The sequence below is a fragment of the Narcine bancroftii genome, chromosome 9 (assembly GCF_036971445.1).
Source record: "Narcine bancroftii isolate sNarBan1 chromosome 9, sNarBan1.hap1, whole genome shotgun sequence".
Lineage (NCBI taxonomy): Eukaryota > Metazoa > Chordata > Chondrichthyes > Torpediniformes > Narcinidae > Narcine > Narcine bancroftii.
The window spans coordinates 28,910,975-28,924,370 of NC_091477.1; the positions used below are offsets into that span (position 1 = coordinate 28,910,975).

General features: G+C 39.1%; 1 protein-coding gene across 14 annotated transcripts in view; it reads right to left on the bottom strand.

Moving 5' to 3' along the window:
• Positions 1–13,396, bottom strand: part of LOC138743365 (PH and SEC7 domain-containing protein 2-like) — a 274,779-nt gene that overhangs the window by 204,875 nt on the left and 56,508 nt on the right. For all 14 annotated transcript variants that reach the window (XM_069898611.1, XM_069898607.1, XM_069898609.1 and 11 more), the window contains 2 exons: positions 2,990–3,184; positions 51–131 (listed from right to left, as the gene is read on the bottom strand). In XM_069898611.1, coding sequence (XP_069754712.1) covers positions 51–131; positions 2,990–3,184 — 276 coding nt within the window. The remainder of the gene's footprint in view (positions 1–50; positions 132–2,989; positions 3,185–13,396) is intronic.

Sequence of the window (13,396 nt, forward strand, 5' to 3'; positions counted from 1 at the left end):
AAAATTGTATTTCATTTTGAAATGGCATCACCTTATCTCCAGTCACTCACCTCAGTGCTTTATCCAGAGTCAAGTCTGTGAAGTCAAAGAAGCTAAGATATTCTTCAGCCACAAGCCTGCTGAAATCATTGCTATAAAAGAAGGAACACCAAATTACTGAATTAAAGATCTGAGTGAAGTTAATGAAACTTTTATTGAATAAGTATTTAATCAAAGCCAATCCCAATGTAGGCACAACAGGTGCCCTAAAAAAATTTTTTTAATTGGACTGGAAAGTCAATCATGGAGCAAGCACTGTTTTTCTGAGTATGATGTGATTTGAGATGGACACTTCCTGGAGTGTGGTTAATTGTGGATAATTATGTATCATTTCAGAAATTCAAGTGAATACAGCAAGTTCATTAAAATAATGACATTTGTCTATCGAATAACATTTGTCCCCTAATAGTGCTGCTTTTGATTTTTCGAGTCAAAAGGAGCATACAAATGGAATGAAAACAGAAAATGCTCAAGATACCTGCAAGTCAGGCAATGTCAGAAGAAAGAGAAACAGACTTGAGTGTTTCAGGTCACTCTCATTTCTCTTCCTGGAATTCTAGCTCCCTCTAAAAAAATATTGTCTGACATCTTCAGCAATTCTTGTTTTTGTTTTCAAATTTCTAGCCTCTCCAGTTTATTGCAATAAATGGAACTCCTTGTTCCAAGAGATTAAAAAAGGAGGATTTCAAATCCTTCATACCTTCATGGTGGATATCTGCACAATTCAAGATAATGTTGAAATATTCAGATTCAATTCCTTTATTGTCAAGTAATAAAAACAGTGCAATATTACAGGGAATACGGTTTCATCTCCTGTAAGGCCAACAGATTTGCCATCAGCAGAAATTGCCCAAAGAGTCTGGTACAGTCAGAGGAAAACCTCTCAGAGTCACTGTGTGTCCATTGTGGCCCACAGCCACAAAGTCAGCATCCCGAACTCCAGATAGCATCTTTGACATGATCAGGAAACCTTCAGGCCCATGGCACTCTCTCACATCCCACTTCCAATACCTGGTATTCCTTCAGCCAATCCCAATCCAGTCTCCAGCAGTCTGGCGCCAGCTGTGAATTCCTCGACTGCAGTCGCCAGCAGCCCTCAACCTATGCAGATTCCTTACCCTGAGTTGCCAAAAGCCCACTGCCTGTGTGTTCTCCAGCTGCAGAACCCCTCACTGGTCCGTCACTGTGTTCACTTTCTCGTGCATTGTACTACTCTGCTTCACCTTCTCAAATGGGTGACCAGTTTTCTGGTCCCCTGCACCAGTCCTCTGTCCTCCCAGACTCTGAATCCTCTCATGGCCACTGCTGATCATAGGTACCACCATCTTAGGCCCAGACCCCCACAGTCGTGGGATTTTTAAATAAAAATCACTGCTGGCTCCATTAACAGGCCTTTTAAAACCTGTAAGGAGCTGACGACAGTTGGCCAGGACAGTTTGACCCCCGCTAGAGCACTGTGTCTCCGCTCCCTGCTCTTCACGGACCATGCCAGTGGCAGCATTGCCATTACAGTTGTTCCAGCAGCACCACGATTTTATATTATTCTGGTTACACTATTTCTCCAACCTGCTTTGTCATATTCTGCTTCAATTCAACTGCAATATTAGCATAGTGTTAAATTAATCACTCTTATCCTCATACAATTGGATTTAAATTCAATTGTTTACCGATTCACTTTGTCGAAGTTTAATAATCATATCTCTCTAGTTGATTAGATTCTTCCTTTTTTTAGGTTTTTGGTGGGGGCTCTAAACTCCACTTGTATTTGTATAATCGGTTTGGTTATATGTTTGGGGGCAAGGGGGAGCTCAAAACACAGACTCTGTATCTTCTATGAATGTTGAAGAAGATTGTATTGATTGTTGTAATTACTTTGAGTCTGTAAAAAGTCAAAATAAAATATTTTTTTAAAATCATATCTCTCCTGTTTCAGCAATATTCTCCCAACTTAAATTGTTCATATCTAGCTGGGATGTTTATGAATTGTTCTTCAGTTTTCTTTTCTATGACATGCTGCAGCTGATACAGTTATGCCCAACATCCTGTAGCTTTGATACCGCCTTCATTTTGCTCATAAAAATAAACCAATCTTATAGAAACATATAGGATTATGAAGGGTATAGATAGGATAGATGTAGGAAGGTTTTTTGAGCTGGTCGGGGAAACTAAAACCAGAGGACACAGTCTCAAGATTCGGGGGAGTAGATTTAAGACAGAGATGAGGAAAAATAGTTTTTCCCAGAGAGTAGTGAATGTTTGGAATTCTCTAACCAGGGAAGTGGTTGAGGCTGCTTCATTAAACATATTTAAAATTCGGTTAGACAAATTTTTACATGATAGAGGAATTAGGGGATATGGGGAGAAGGCTGGGAGATGGAGTTAGGTCATAAATTAGATCAGCCATGATCGTATTGAATGGCGGAGCAGGCTCGATGGGCCATTTTTGGCCTATTCCTGTTCTTACTTCCTATGTACCTATAAATTAAGATATATAACCAGTTTTGGACAATGACTGGCTGAAATTTGAGGATAAATTCTATATACCCCTGTATCAAAAGTGTATGTGCGAGAGAAGGTACTTTATCCTTTACACACTATTTACAATGTGTTGCACAAAGAGAATTAAAGAGAAAATATAGCACACCAACAGCTGAACTGGCCCAACCAATCCAGCCTTAAGTTTCTTTCCATCTCCCATTCTCCAACCACATCAGTTTTATGTTCTCTTGTATATGTTCAGCTTACCCTTAACAAACATCCTATATTTGTTTCAACAATTCTTTGGCTGGCTCTACACTCACAACACGTTGGGCAAAAATAATGTTTCTTCTGAATTCCCTGTCTGATATCATACATTTTGGGTGTTTTTTTTTTCTCCTAAAACACTCTAGACTCTCTCAAGACCAACTTCTGGTAAGTAATAATGCTCTAAAAAGATTACCAAACTTACTTCTTTCCAAGATGCCGTGCTACATCACATCTTTTGAAACCTTCGAGATTATACAGTCGTTTGGCAAGTCGTTTTGCAGGATCTGCATTTGTTTTGCAACCGTTAGCCAAAGTGTCAGTGCTCCCATGTTCTAGTTGTTCTGTACTTCCCATTTCAGAATCAGAATCAGAAAGAGCTTCCTTAAAGTTGGCATCACTGGAATCAAATGACAAAGCATTTATGACAATCTGTTACATCAACGGGTTACAAAATTTAATCTAAAATAGGGTAAACATATGATTTGAACAGTGGGTACTAAAATAGAAATAGTTTAAATGAATATGCTGACTTGAAAGTCAGTGCCTTTACAATAAACTCAGATGGAAATTAGGAGACGGCAGAAATAGTTTATCTGTCATAAATATTTTTTTTAAACCATTTACATTTTGTCTTTTTTGGCTAGTTCATTTTGGCTCTTATTGTTTTATTTAAATGTCTATCTTGCACATACAGAAAGGTGCATTTTAGAACCCGCATTAGGATAACAAGTGAAATATTGTGTTAGTTTGTACCGAGAAAATGAAATAATCTTCCCATACACTTTACTGGGATTCTCAAAACACTTTATAGTCAAAGAGGTTCTTTTCAGATATTACACTGCTCCAGTACAAACAAACGATTATCAAAATAAATTCTTGGTAATTTTCAGATTATGTTGAATGTGGAACACTGAATGACTGGGACATTAGGCATAACTCAGTTGCTGATTTTCAAGATCATCCCATCACAAGAACATAGGAAATGGAAGGTGGAGTAGGTATTTCAGCCCTTCATGACTGTTGCTCCATTTACAAGATCTTGGCTGATCTTTTATCTCAACACCACATCCTTGCATTAAGCCCATTTCCTTCAACTCCCCTACAGCTAAAAATCTATAGTTTTCTGTCAGGTACTGTATATACTTTACTGAGCCTCCAAATCCCCTTGGATAAGGATTCCAAATTTTTATTATCCCCTGAGTGAAGGAATTTCTTCTCATCACATTGAATAGTTAATTGCTTGCAATGAAATGCAACTCTTTTTAACTGGATGCTCAGAGTGGGGGGGAAAAAAATCAACTCTAGATCTACCAAATCCATAACAAATTTAATAAAATCACTCTGTCTTCCAAACTTTTGAGTGAGGGCTCAGTCCACTTACAAACTATCCCACCTTAGAAATCAATGGGTAAACTTTCATTACATTCCCTCTATCAAAAATATATCTTTCTCAAGGTAGGAAACCTAACCCTGCCCACAAGATTCACATGTAATCTGACCAGAGCCTAAAATAATTGCAAGTAACATATATTCCTCTACTCAAATCATTGGTAAATAGAGCCACCATATTATTTGCCTTTCTTACTGTGTACTGCACCTGCATGTCAATTTTCATTGATTCATTTACAAGAACATCCAGGTTTTTTGAGCACCAACTGCCTTTAATTTTTCACTAGTTCAAATACTGTTTCTATTTTAATACTGAAGTGACTAACCCCACCTTTTTCCCATATATTATTTCATTGCTATGTCCTTGATCAATTTGAAGCTTTTGCATCCTGCTTACTACCTATGTGCCATTAATGTTTGTTTCATCGGCAAACTTGAATATTTTAAACTTTATCCTTTATCCAAATAATTGCTTAGTGAAAAGGTGGGATCCAAGCAGTAGCAGCTCTGAAATTCCACTGATCATAGTCTCTCAACCCAAAAAATTACCTGATTATTCCTACTTCATTAACAAATTCTCAGTTTATGCATGGATATTACCTAAAAAGCTGTGCAATGAATTTTGTCTAATAACGTTTTGAGTAATACCTTTTCAAAGACCAAGTTAGTTCAGCTTTATACCTTCTGCTAGTTTCAACGTCAATCCACTTTAAGATATCTGTCAAGCGTGATTTTCCTTTCATAATTTCATGTTAACTCTGCCCAGTCACAGAATTATTTTCTAAGAGCTCTGTGAGACCCAAGAGCAACTGGCACCTTAGTATAATGTTCAATCTAAAACACATCACCTCCAACTATGCAGCACACCATCAATTCGAAACAAAAGAATCAAGTTAATTTTTTCTGCATTAAGTTTCTGAAAATAGACTTGAATTTTGGTGCAGAGGTAATGGCAGTACCACCAACTGAACCACAGTTGACATCTGCATGGGTTACAGGATTTATCAATGCTGACCAAATCAGGAAATCGTCATGGCAGCAAGTGTTATCTATTCAAAAATGTGATAGCTTGAAATAGAATGAAATACAAATGTGCACGTTTAGAATCAGAATATCTGTGGTAGTTAAACATACTGAGACTGCAAGCAATTATGTCTTTCATGTCATTCATTAATCATAAGAAATGTCCGTCATTTGAAATGACAATAGGACCTGCTAACAATTTCAAAAATAACATTGGTGAATTCAGGCCACACATTATACAATGATAGGATTTGGAATGAGCATAATTTCTCAAACAAATTCTTGTTTTTTTTCCCCTCTGCAAAATAGTTAAGGATTAAACTGAAAATTAAAGATTTGGGAAAAATTTCATTTGGCGGAGAATTAATAGCTTGAACATCAATCAAACAAATTCTCTCCCTAAAAATCACAGATCCGTTTAAAACCAATATTGTCGTCTGTCCAGTAATAAACACTGAACCAAAGAAAAAGATTTTAAAAGATGCTTCAAGCCGTTCATGTACTTTGATCAGAGCACATTTCTAGCTTATAAGCATTATAGCTTTAGATTGTTGTTGAAATGAAGTTTTAAAAAAAATTTTCACCATGTATGGCATATCAACAGAACCATCTGGCAGAACTGATAAGAACAGAAAATAAAATAAAAGGGATAAAAATAAAAGAGGAGTATAAAATCAGTTTATTTGCAGATGACATCATAGTATACTTAACAGAACCAGAAATATCAATAAAAGAATTACATAAGAAATTGAAGGAGTACGGAGAAATATCGGGGTACAAGATCAACGCAAATAAAAGTGAAGCAATGCCAATGAGTAATGCAGATTATACAGAATTTAAAAAAGAATCACCATTTAAATGGCAAATACAAGCAATCCGATACCTAGGTATTAGATTAGATAATAATTTAAGCCACCTATACAAATTAAATTAACAGCCATTAATGAAGAAATTTCAGGAAGACTTAGAACATTGGAAAGGATTGCCACTAACATTGATAGGGAGGGTAAATTGGATTAAAATGAATGTCTTCCCAAAGATACAATACTTATTTCAATCGTTACCAATTCCCTTAACAGAGAAATTCTTCAATGAACTAAAGAGAATAATAAGGAAATTCTTATGGAAAGGGTGGGTGGGGGGAGGGGAAACCGAGGATTTTCTTTTTCTTCTTTGGCTTGGCTTCGCGGACGAAGATTTATGGAGGGGGTAAAAAGTCCACGTCAGCTGCAGGCTCGTTTGTGGCTGACAAGTCCGATGCGGGACAGGCAGACACGATTGCAGCGGTTGCAAGGGAAAATTGGTTGGTTGGGGTTGGGTGTTGGGTTTTTCCTCCTTTGCCTTTTGTCAGTGAGGTGGGCTCTGCGGTCTTCTTCAAAGGAGGTTGCTGCCCGCCAAACTGTGAGGCGCCAAGATGCACGGTTTGAGGCGTTATCAGCCCACTGGCGGAGGTCAATGTGGCAGGCACCAAGAGATTTCTTTAGGCAGTCCTTGTACCTTTTCTTTGGTGCACCTCTGTCACGGTGGCCAGTGGAGAGCTCGCCATATAACACGATCTTGGGAAGGCGATGGTCCTCCATTCTGGAGACGTGACCCATCCAGCGCAGCTGGATCTTCAGCAGCGTGGACTCAATGCTGTCGACCTCTGCCATCTCGAGTACTTCGACGTTAGGGATGAAAGCGCTCCAATGGATGTTGAGGATGGAGTGGAGACAACGCTGGTGGAAGCGTTCTAGGAGCCGTAGGTGGTGCCGGTAGAGGACCCATGATTCGGAGCCGAACAGGAGTGTGGGTATGACAACGGCTCTGTATACGCTTATCTTTGTGAGGTTTTTCAGTTGGTTGTTTTTCCAGACTCTTTTGTATAGTCTTCCAAAGGCGCTATTTTCCTTGGCGAGTCTGTTGTCTATCTCAATGTCGATCCTTGCATCTGATGAAATGGTGCAGCCGAGATAGGTAAACTGGTTGACTGTTTTGAGTTTTGTGTGCCCGATGGAGATGTGGGGGGGCTGGTAGTCATGGTGGGGAGCTGGCTGATGGAGGACCTCAGTTTTCTTCAGGCTGACTTCCAGGCCAAACATTTTGGCAGTTTCCGCAAAGCAGGACGTCAAGCGCTGAAGAGCTGGCTCTGAATGGGCAACTAAAGCGGCATCATCTGCAAAGAGTAGTTCACGGACAAGTTTCTCTTGTGTCTTGGTGTGAGCTTGCAGGCGCCTCAGATTGAAGAGACTGCCATCCGTGCGGTACCGGATGTAAACAGCGTCTTCATTGTTGGGGTCTTTCATGGCTTGGTTCAGCATCATGCTGAAGAAGATTGAAAAGAGGGTTGGTGCGAGAACACAGCCTTGCTTCACGCCATTGTTAATGGAGAAGGGTTCAGAGAGCTCATTGCTGTATCTGACCCGACCTTGTTGGTTTTCGTGCAGTTGGATAATCATGTTGAGGAACTTTGGGGGACATCCGATGCGCTCTAGTATTTGCCAAAGCCCTTTCCTGCTCACGGTGTCGAAGGCTTTGGTGAGGTCAACAAAGGTGATGAAGAGTCCTTTGTTTTGTTCTCTGCACTTTTCTTGGAGCTGTCTGAGGGCAAAGACCATGTCAGTGGTTCCTCTGTTTGCGCGAAAGCCGCACTGTGATTCTGGGAGAATATTCTCGGCGACACTAGGTATTATTCTATTTAGTAGAATCCTAGCGAAGATTTTGCCTGCAATGGAGAGCAACGTGATTCCCCTGTAGGATAGCGTCAGGTAAATTAACAGAGTGGTAAAAACAAGGTGGTTTGCAGTTACCAAACTTAAAAAATTATTATAGAGCAGCACAATTAAGGTATTTATCGGATTCTTACCAGACAAGGAGAAAACCAGATTGGACTAAAATAGAGCTACATAAAATAGGGGAGAAGGTACCAGAACATATACTTTATAAGTGGGATGAAAACCTGGTGCAATATAAAAGCTCACCAGTACTGCATCATTTACTCAATATATGGAAGAAGATTCACTTAGAAAGGAAAAAAAATTACCAACTACCAAAATTATTATTGACGCAAAATCAACTAATCCCTTTTACAATAGATAACCTTTCCTTTAGAGAATGGGAGAGAAAAGGAATTAAAAGAATAGAGAATTGTTTTTTTGGGAAATAATTTATTAACATTTGAAGAAATGAAGTACAAATATGGAATAACTCATGGTACAATGTTTGCATGCCATCAACTGAAAGCCTACTTAAAGGACAAATTGGGAAGCAGACTGAGATTACCAGAAGGAAGCAGCTTTGAATATGTGATTACAGAAACAATGATAATAAAAAGATTTATAACGAACATGTACATCAAGCTGCAAGAGAAGGAAAATTATGAAATAAGCTACAAACCCAAACAAAAGTGGGAAAAAGATTTAAACATAAAGATAAAAAATGAAATATGGGAAAAGTTATGCTCTGGAACTATGAGGAATATAATAAACACAAGGTTACGCATGATACAGTATAATTGGTTACACAGGTTATATATCATGCCCCAAAAGTTAAAAAAAATGGGATCCAACATCAGATAGATGTTTTCACTGTAAGAAGGAAATGAGAACCACAGTACATGCAATTTGGCCATGTGAGAAGGTAAAAAAGTTTTGGGAAGATCTAAATCAGGAATTAAATAAAATCACAAAAAGCAACATACCAAAAAATCCAGAGATCTTTCTTCTAAGTAATATAAGAAGTAAAGAATTAGGCTTCAAACTGGATAAAGCACAAAAATGATTTATTATATGATAGCCTTAGCTGTCGCAAAAAAATGTATAATGTCAACTTGGAAATCAGAAGAGAGCCTGAGAGTACCGCAATGGTACATGGAAATGAATAAATGTATTCCATTGGAAAAAATAACATATAATTTAAAAAATAAAGTCACATTATTTGAACAAATTTGGGAACCGTACATGGAACACAACAGAGATGGCTTGCCTCAGACCTCCACCCCCTAAAATGATAAAATGATAAGACAAAATGAAGTGGCCCAGTGTGTAAAAGTAGATGACACAATTTTTTTGCTTATTTTAATTGTGTGATGACATTGTTTAATGGTTTTATTGTATTGTATATGTTGAACGTTTAATGGGTTTGGAGGGGGGTGGGAAGGGGAGAGGGAAGGTGGAGGGAAAAAAAGGAGAAAAAATTCCACTGTGTATATTTAAGAGGGAAATGTTTGTATGTATTTTGATTGATATGGTTCACAGTGTGAAAAAAAAATTAAATAAAATCTGATGGATGTCACAATCTTTAGCCTGATCAGCCTCAAGAATATTGTGGTCCAGAGTTCTGCGCTGTCTCGTGTCCAGAGTTCTGCGCTGTCTCGTGTCCAGAGTTCTGCGCTGTCTCGTGTCCAGAGTTCTGCGCTGTCTCGTGTCCAGAGTTCTGCGCTGTCTCGTGTCCAGAGTTCTGCGCTGTCTCGTGTCCAGAGTTCTGCGCTGTCTCGTGTCCAGAGTTCTGCGCTGTCTCGTGTCCAGAGTTCTGCGCTGTCTCGTGTCCAGAGTTCTGCGCTGTCTCGTGTCCAGAGTTCTGCGCTGTCTCGTGTCCAGAGTTCTGCGCTGTCTCGTGTCCAGAGTTCTGCGCTGTCTCGTGTCCAGAGTTCTGCGCTGTCTCGTGTCCAGAGTTCTGCGCTGTCTCGTGTCCAGAGTTCTGCGCTGTCTCGTGTCCAGAGTTCTGCGCTGTCTCGTCTCCAGAGTCTGCGCTGTCTCGTCTCCAGAGTCTGTGCTGCCTCAAGAATATTGTGGTTTAGAGTCTGCGCTGTCTCCTGTTCAGAGTCTGCGCTGTCTCATGTGATAGCGAATGTGATCTATATCATTCAACCAAGAAACTAATAACCTTAGTTTAAAAATAACAAAGTCAAAATTATATCTTATGCACAAACCATTTCCAAAAAAATACTCACTAATTCCTTCAGCAAGATAGGATGATTCAACCTGCAGTGGGTGATTTGTCCACTTAAAGTGCAGATGTTTTAAAAAAAAATCTCTAATATATTTTCATCTACCCAGGATCTTGGTCCTTTGCTGAGACTGTAACAGCATTTTCTTCCTTATTGAAGACTGATGTAAAGAACTCATTTAGTTCCTCAGTTATGTCTCCACGAGTAAATTTCAGCTTCACTGGTTCTGTTTGAATTCTTTTTCTGTTGATGTTCCCATGGAATAATCTTGGATTTTCTTTTTATATTTACTCCCAGACTTTTCACATATTCAGTGCCTGCCTCGCTTATTTTCCTATTCACTTTCTGTAAATAATCAGCAATTGTCATGCATTTTTTTTTGTCTTGCTATATTTCACCCTCTATATTTTTGGTCTTCCAAGGAAGTCTGACTTTATTTTGGATGGACACATTATCATTCTCAACTGCAAGTTGTCAGCCAAGTTTTTAATTCCAATTTATCTTGGCCAGATCCATTCTCATCCTAATGAAATTAATTTTCCAATTGACCATCATTACTGTGAAAAGGTTTATATCCTTTGCACAGCTATTCCCATTTCCTTAGTGTTTTCTCACCATATATTGCTCTATATGGTTGCCCCAGAAGCAAGTCCAGAAATAACACATTTCTGTCTGGACTAGAAATGCATTGATAAACTTCTCTGAATATACCCGAGAAATTCTTTCCCCTTTGGTTATTGCCATTCCAGGTTGTATTTGGATAATTTAAGTCCTGGTATTCACCAAATTTTAGCTTTTCACATCTCTGCAGTTTCCCATCAAATTTACTCCTTAATACATTTCTTACCAGTTGGTAACTTGCGGAATACCTTCAATGGAAAAGTCACAACTATTGTTTCTTAACTCTAATCAGATAGATTTTGTCCTTGAATGTTCTCAGATACTCTTTCCCTCCAGCTCTGCAATCAATTCCTAATCAATACTGTCACTCAGTCTCCATTCTTCCCTCCTTTACCAGGTACCTTGTAGCCATGAATATTTAAAATCTATTATGTATGAACTGGATCTCTGTAATGGCCAAGCATCATAATCCCATGTGGTTAATTGTGACTTTTGCTCATCTAACCTAGTATAATCTCTTACTTTCATTGTGTTCTCTCTTAATTGGTTCCTGTTTGAATATCTATTAAGGAGCTTGAGGTATATCAGGTGGCAGTGATCATCTGAAAATAAACGGTGTAGTTTGAGAAGAAGATCAAATCAGATGCACCAGTATTACACTTGAGTAAAGAACCTCAGAGGCACAAGAGTTGGCCAAAGTTGATTTGAAAGAATATGGATGACACGGAGGGATGGCATATCAAGGTGGAGCAGGTTGTCATCAGGACTAAATATGAATCACTAGATCTTCACTGTCCTGATCCCAAGACAGTATGGCAACCACATTTGTGTGGATAATTCCCCCGAGTTGAGCATGGGCATCCTTGATTACTCTTATTTGTAATACCTACAGAATTCAGGCAATCTTAATTCACTGACAGTTTGTGTCACCTGCTCCAGAGGGTCCAATATTCCTTCCCACTCCCATCTTGTACTCCTTTCATCATGTTGAATTATATACATTTTCCATTTAAACATCTGGTCCTGGCAACATCACCATCAACAAAGGGGCACCCAAAGATTGCAGGCTTAGTCCCTTACTCTATTTCTCATATATCCATGACTGCACAGCTGCTTTAAGGTTAGCTCCAATTCAATCTATAAATTTGATGACAACACCATCAGTTTGCCGAATAACTGAGAATAATGAGTCAGAATACAGGATGGGGATTAGGAATCTGAATCAGATTGGATGGTGCCAGAACAACAATCTTGCTCTCAATAATAGCAAGACCAATGGTTGACTTTAGGAAGCAAAAGCCAAAGGACCACGCTCCTGCCACATTGATGGGAAGGAGGTGAAAGAGAGTGAACAAGTTCCTGGGAGTCCACATATTGGAGGACTTCTCCTGAAGTCAACACAAAGGCAACTGTGAAGAAGGCTGTGATAGTACAGAATACTATCACCAATCTGTATATTTAAATATATAGTAGTAGTGATTGGCTGAGAGCCATAGCCACACCTACTGGCAAGTCATAATCAGACCCAGGTCAGTCTGGACTGGTCAACCTCAATGTAATATGCTCCAGACTTTTGCTAATAAAAGCCTTGGTTTGAGTCAACAAGTCTTTGAGTCATTCGAGACGCTACAAAGGCACACGAACATCTCCACTTTCTAAGGGGTATGTCATCTCGTCAGGTACTTTATCAAACATCCTCAGGTACACAGTGTAAAGTAAACTGACAGGTGGCATCACAGCCTGGTCTGGCAATTCAAGTGCTCAAGAAAGCAGAAAACTGCAGAAGGTAGCAAACGTAGCCACATCTATCAAAGGCTGTGACTTCCCATCTGTTGTAGACACCTAAGTGAGGCACTGCCTCAAGAAGGCAGCCAATATCATAAAGGACTTCCATCACCCTGATGATAAAATGTCTTCATACTGCTACCTTTGGGCTTGCTGCTACCATCAGGAAAGATGCCAAAAGACTTGCACCACCAGGCTCAGGAACTGCTGCTACCCTCCACCATCAGTCTCCTCAACAATAAACTCAATTAGTGACTCATTTAAGGACTCTTACTTATGCACTTTGTTGTTTTTTTCCTCTCTGTATTGCAGTTTGCTTATATTTCTATTTGTTTATATGTGTACATTGTGTACAGTTTTTTTACACACTATCAATAAAGGGTAATTCTGCCTCACCTACAGGAAAACAAATCTCAGGGTTGTATATGATGTCATATATGTACTCTGACTATAAATCTGAAGTTTATGTTAATATAATTATTATAGCAACAGCAGGTGGCAGCACCTAAATGTTTCTGTCGTTTTCTATTCAACATCACAATTTGATAATGGTGACTTTCAGCCTTGTAACATTAAAGATGTTTGTCTGATGTCACAAGATTCAATGTTTCTCAGCTTGAATCTCAGTGCACAAAAGAGCACATAACATGGAATCAGTGTTTTTTTTAAAAAAAAAGAGATACAGCACAGTAACAGAATCTTCCAGCCCACAAGTCCATGCCACCCAAATACACCAATTAACCTACAAACACGTTTGGGAAGATGGGATGAAGCCAAAGCACCAGGTGGAATCCCATACAGGTCACGAGAATGTACGAACTTCTTACAAACAGTGCCGGATTCAAACCCATGCCACTCCTTTCC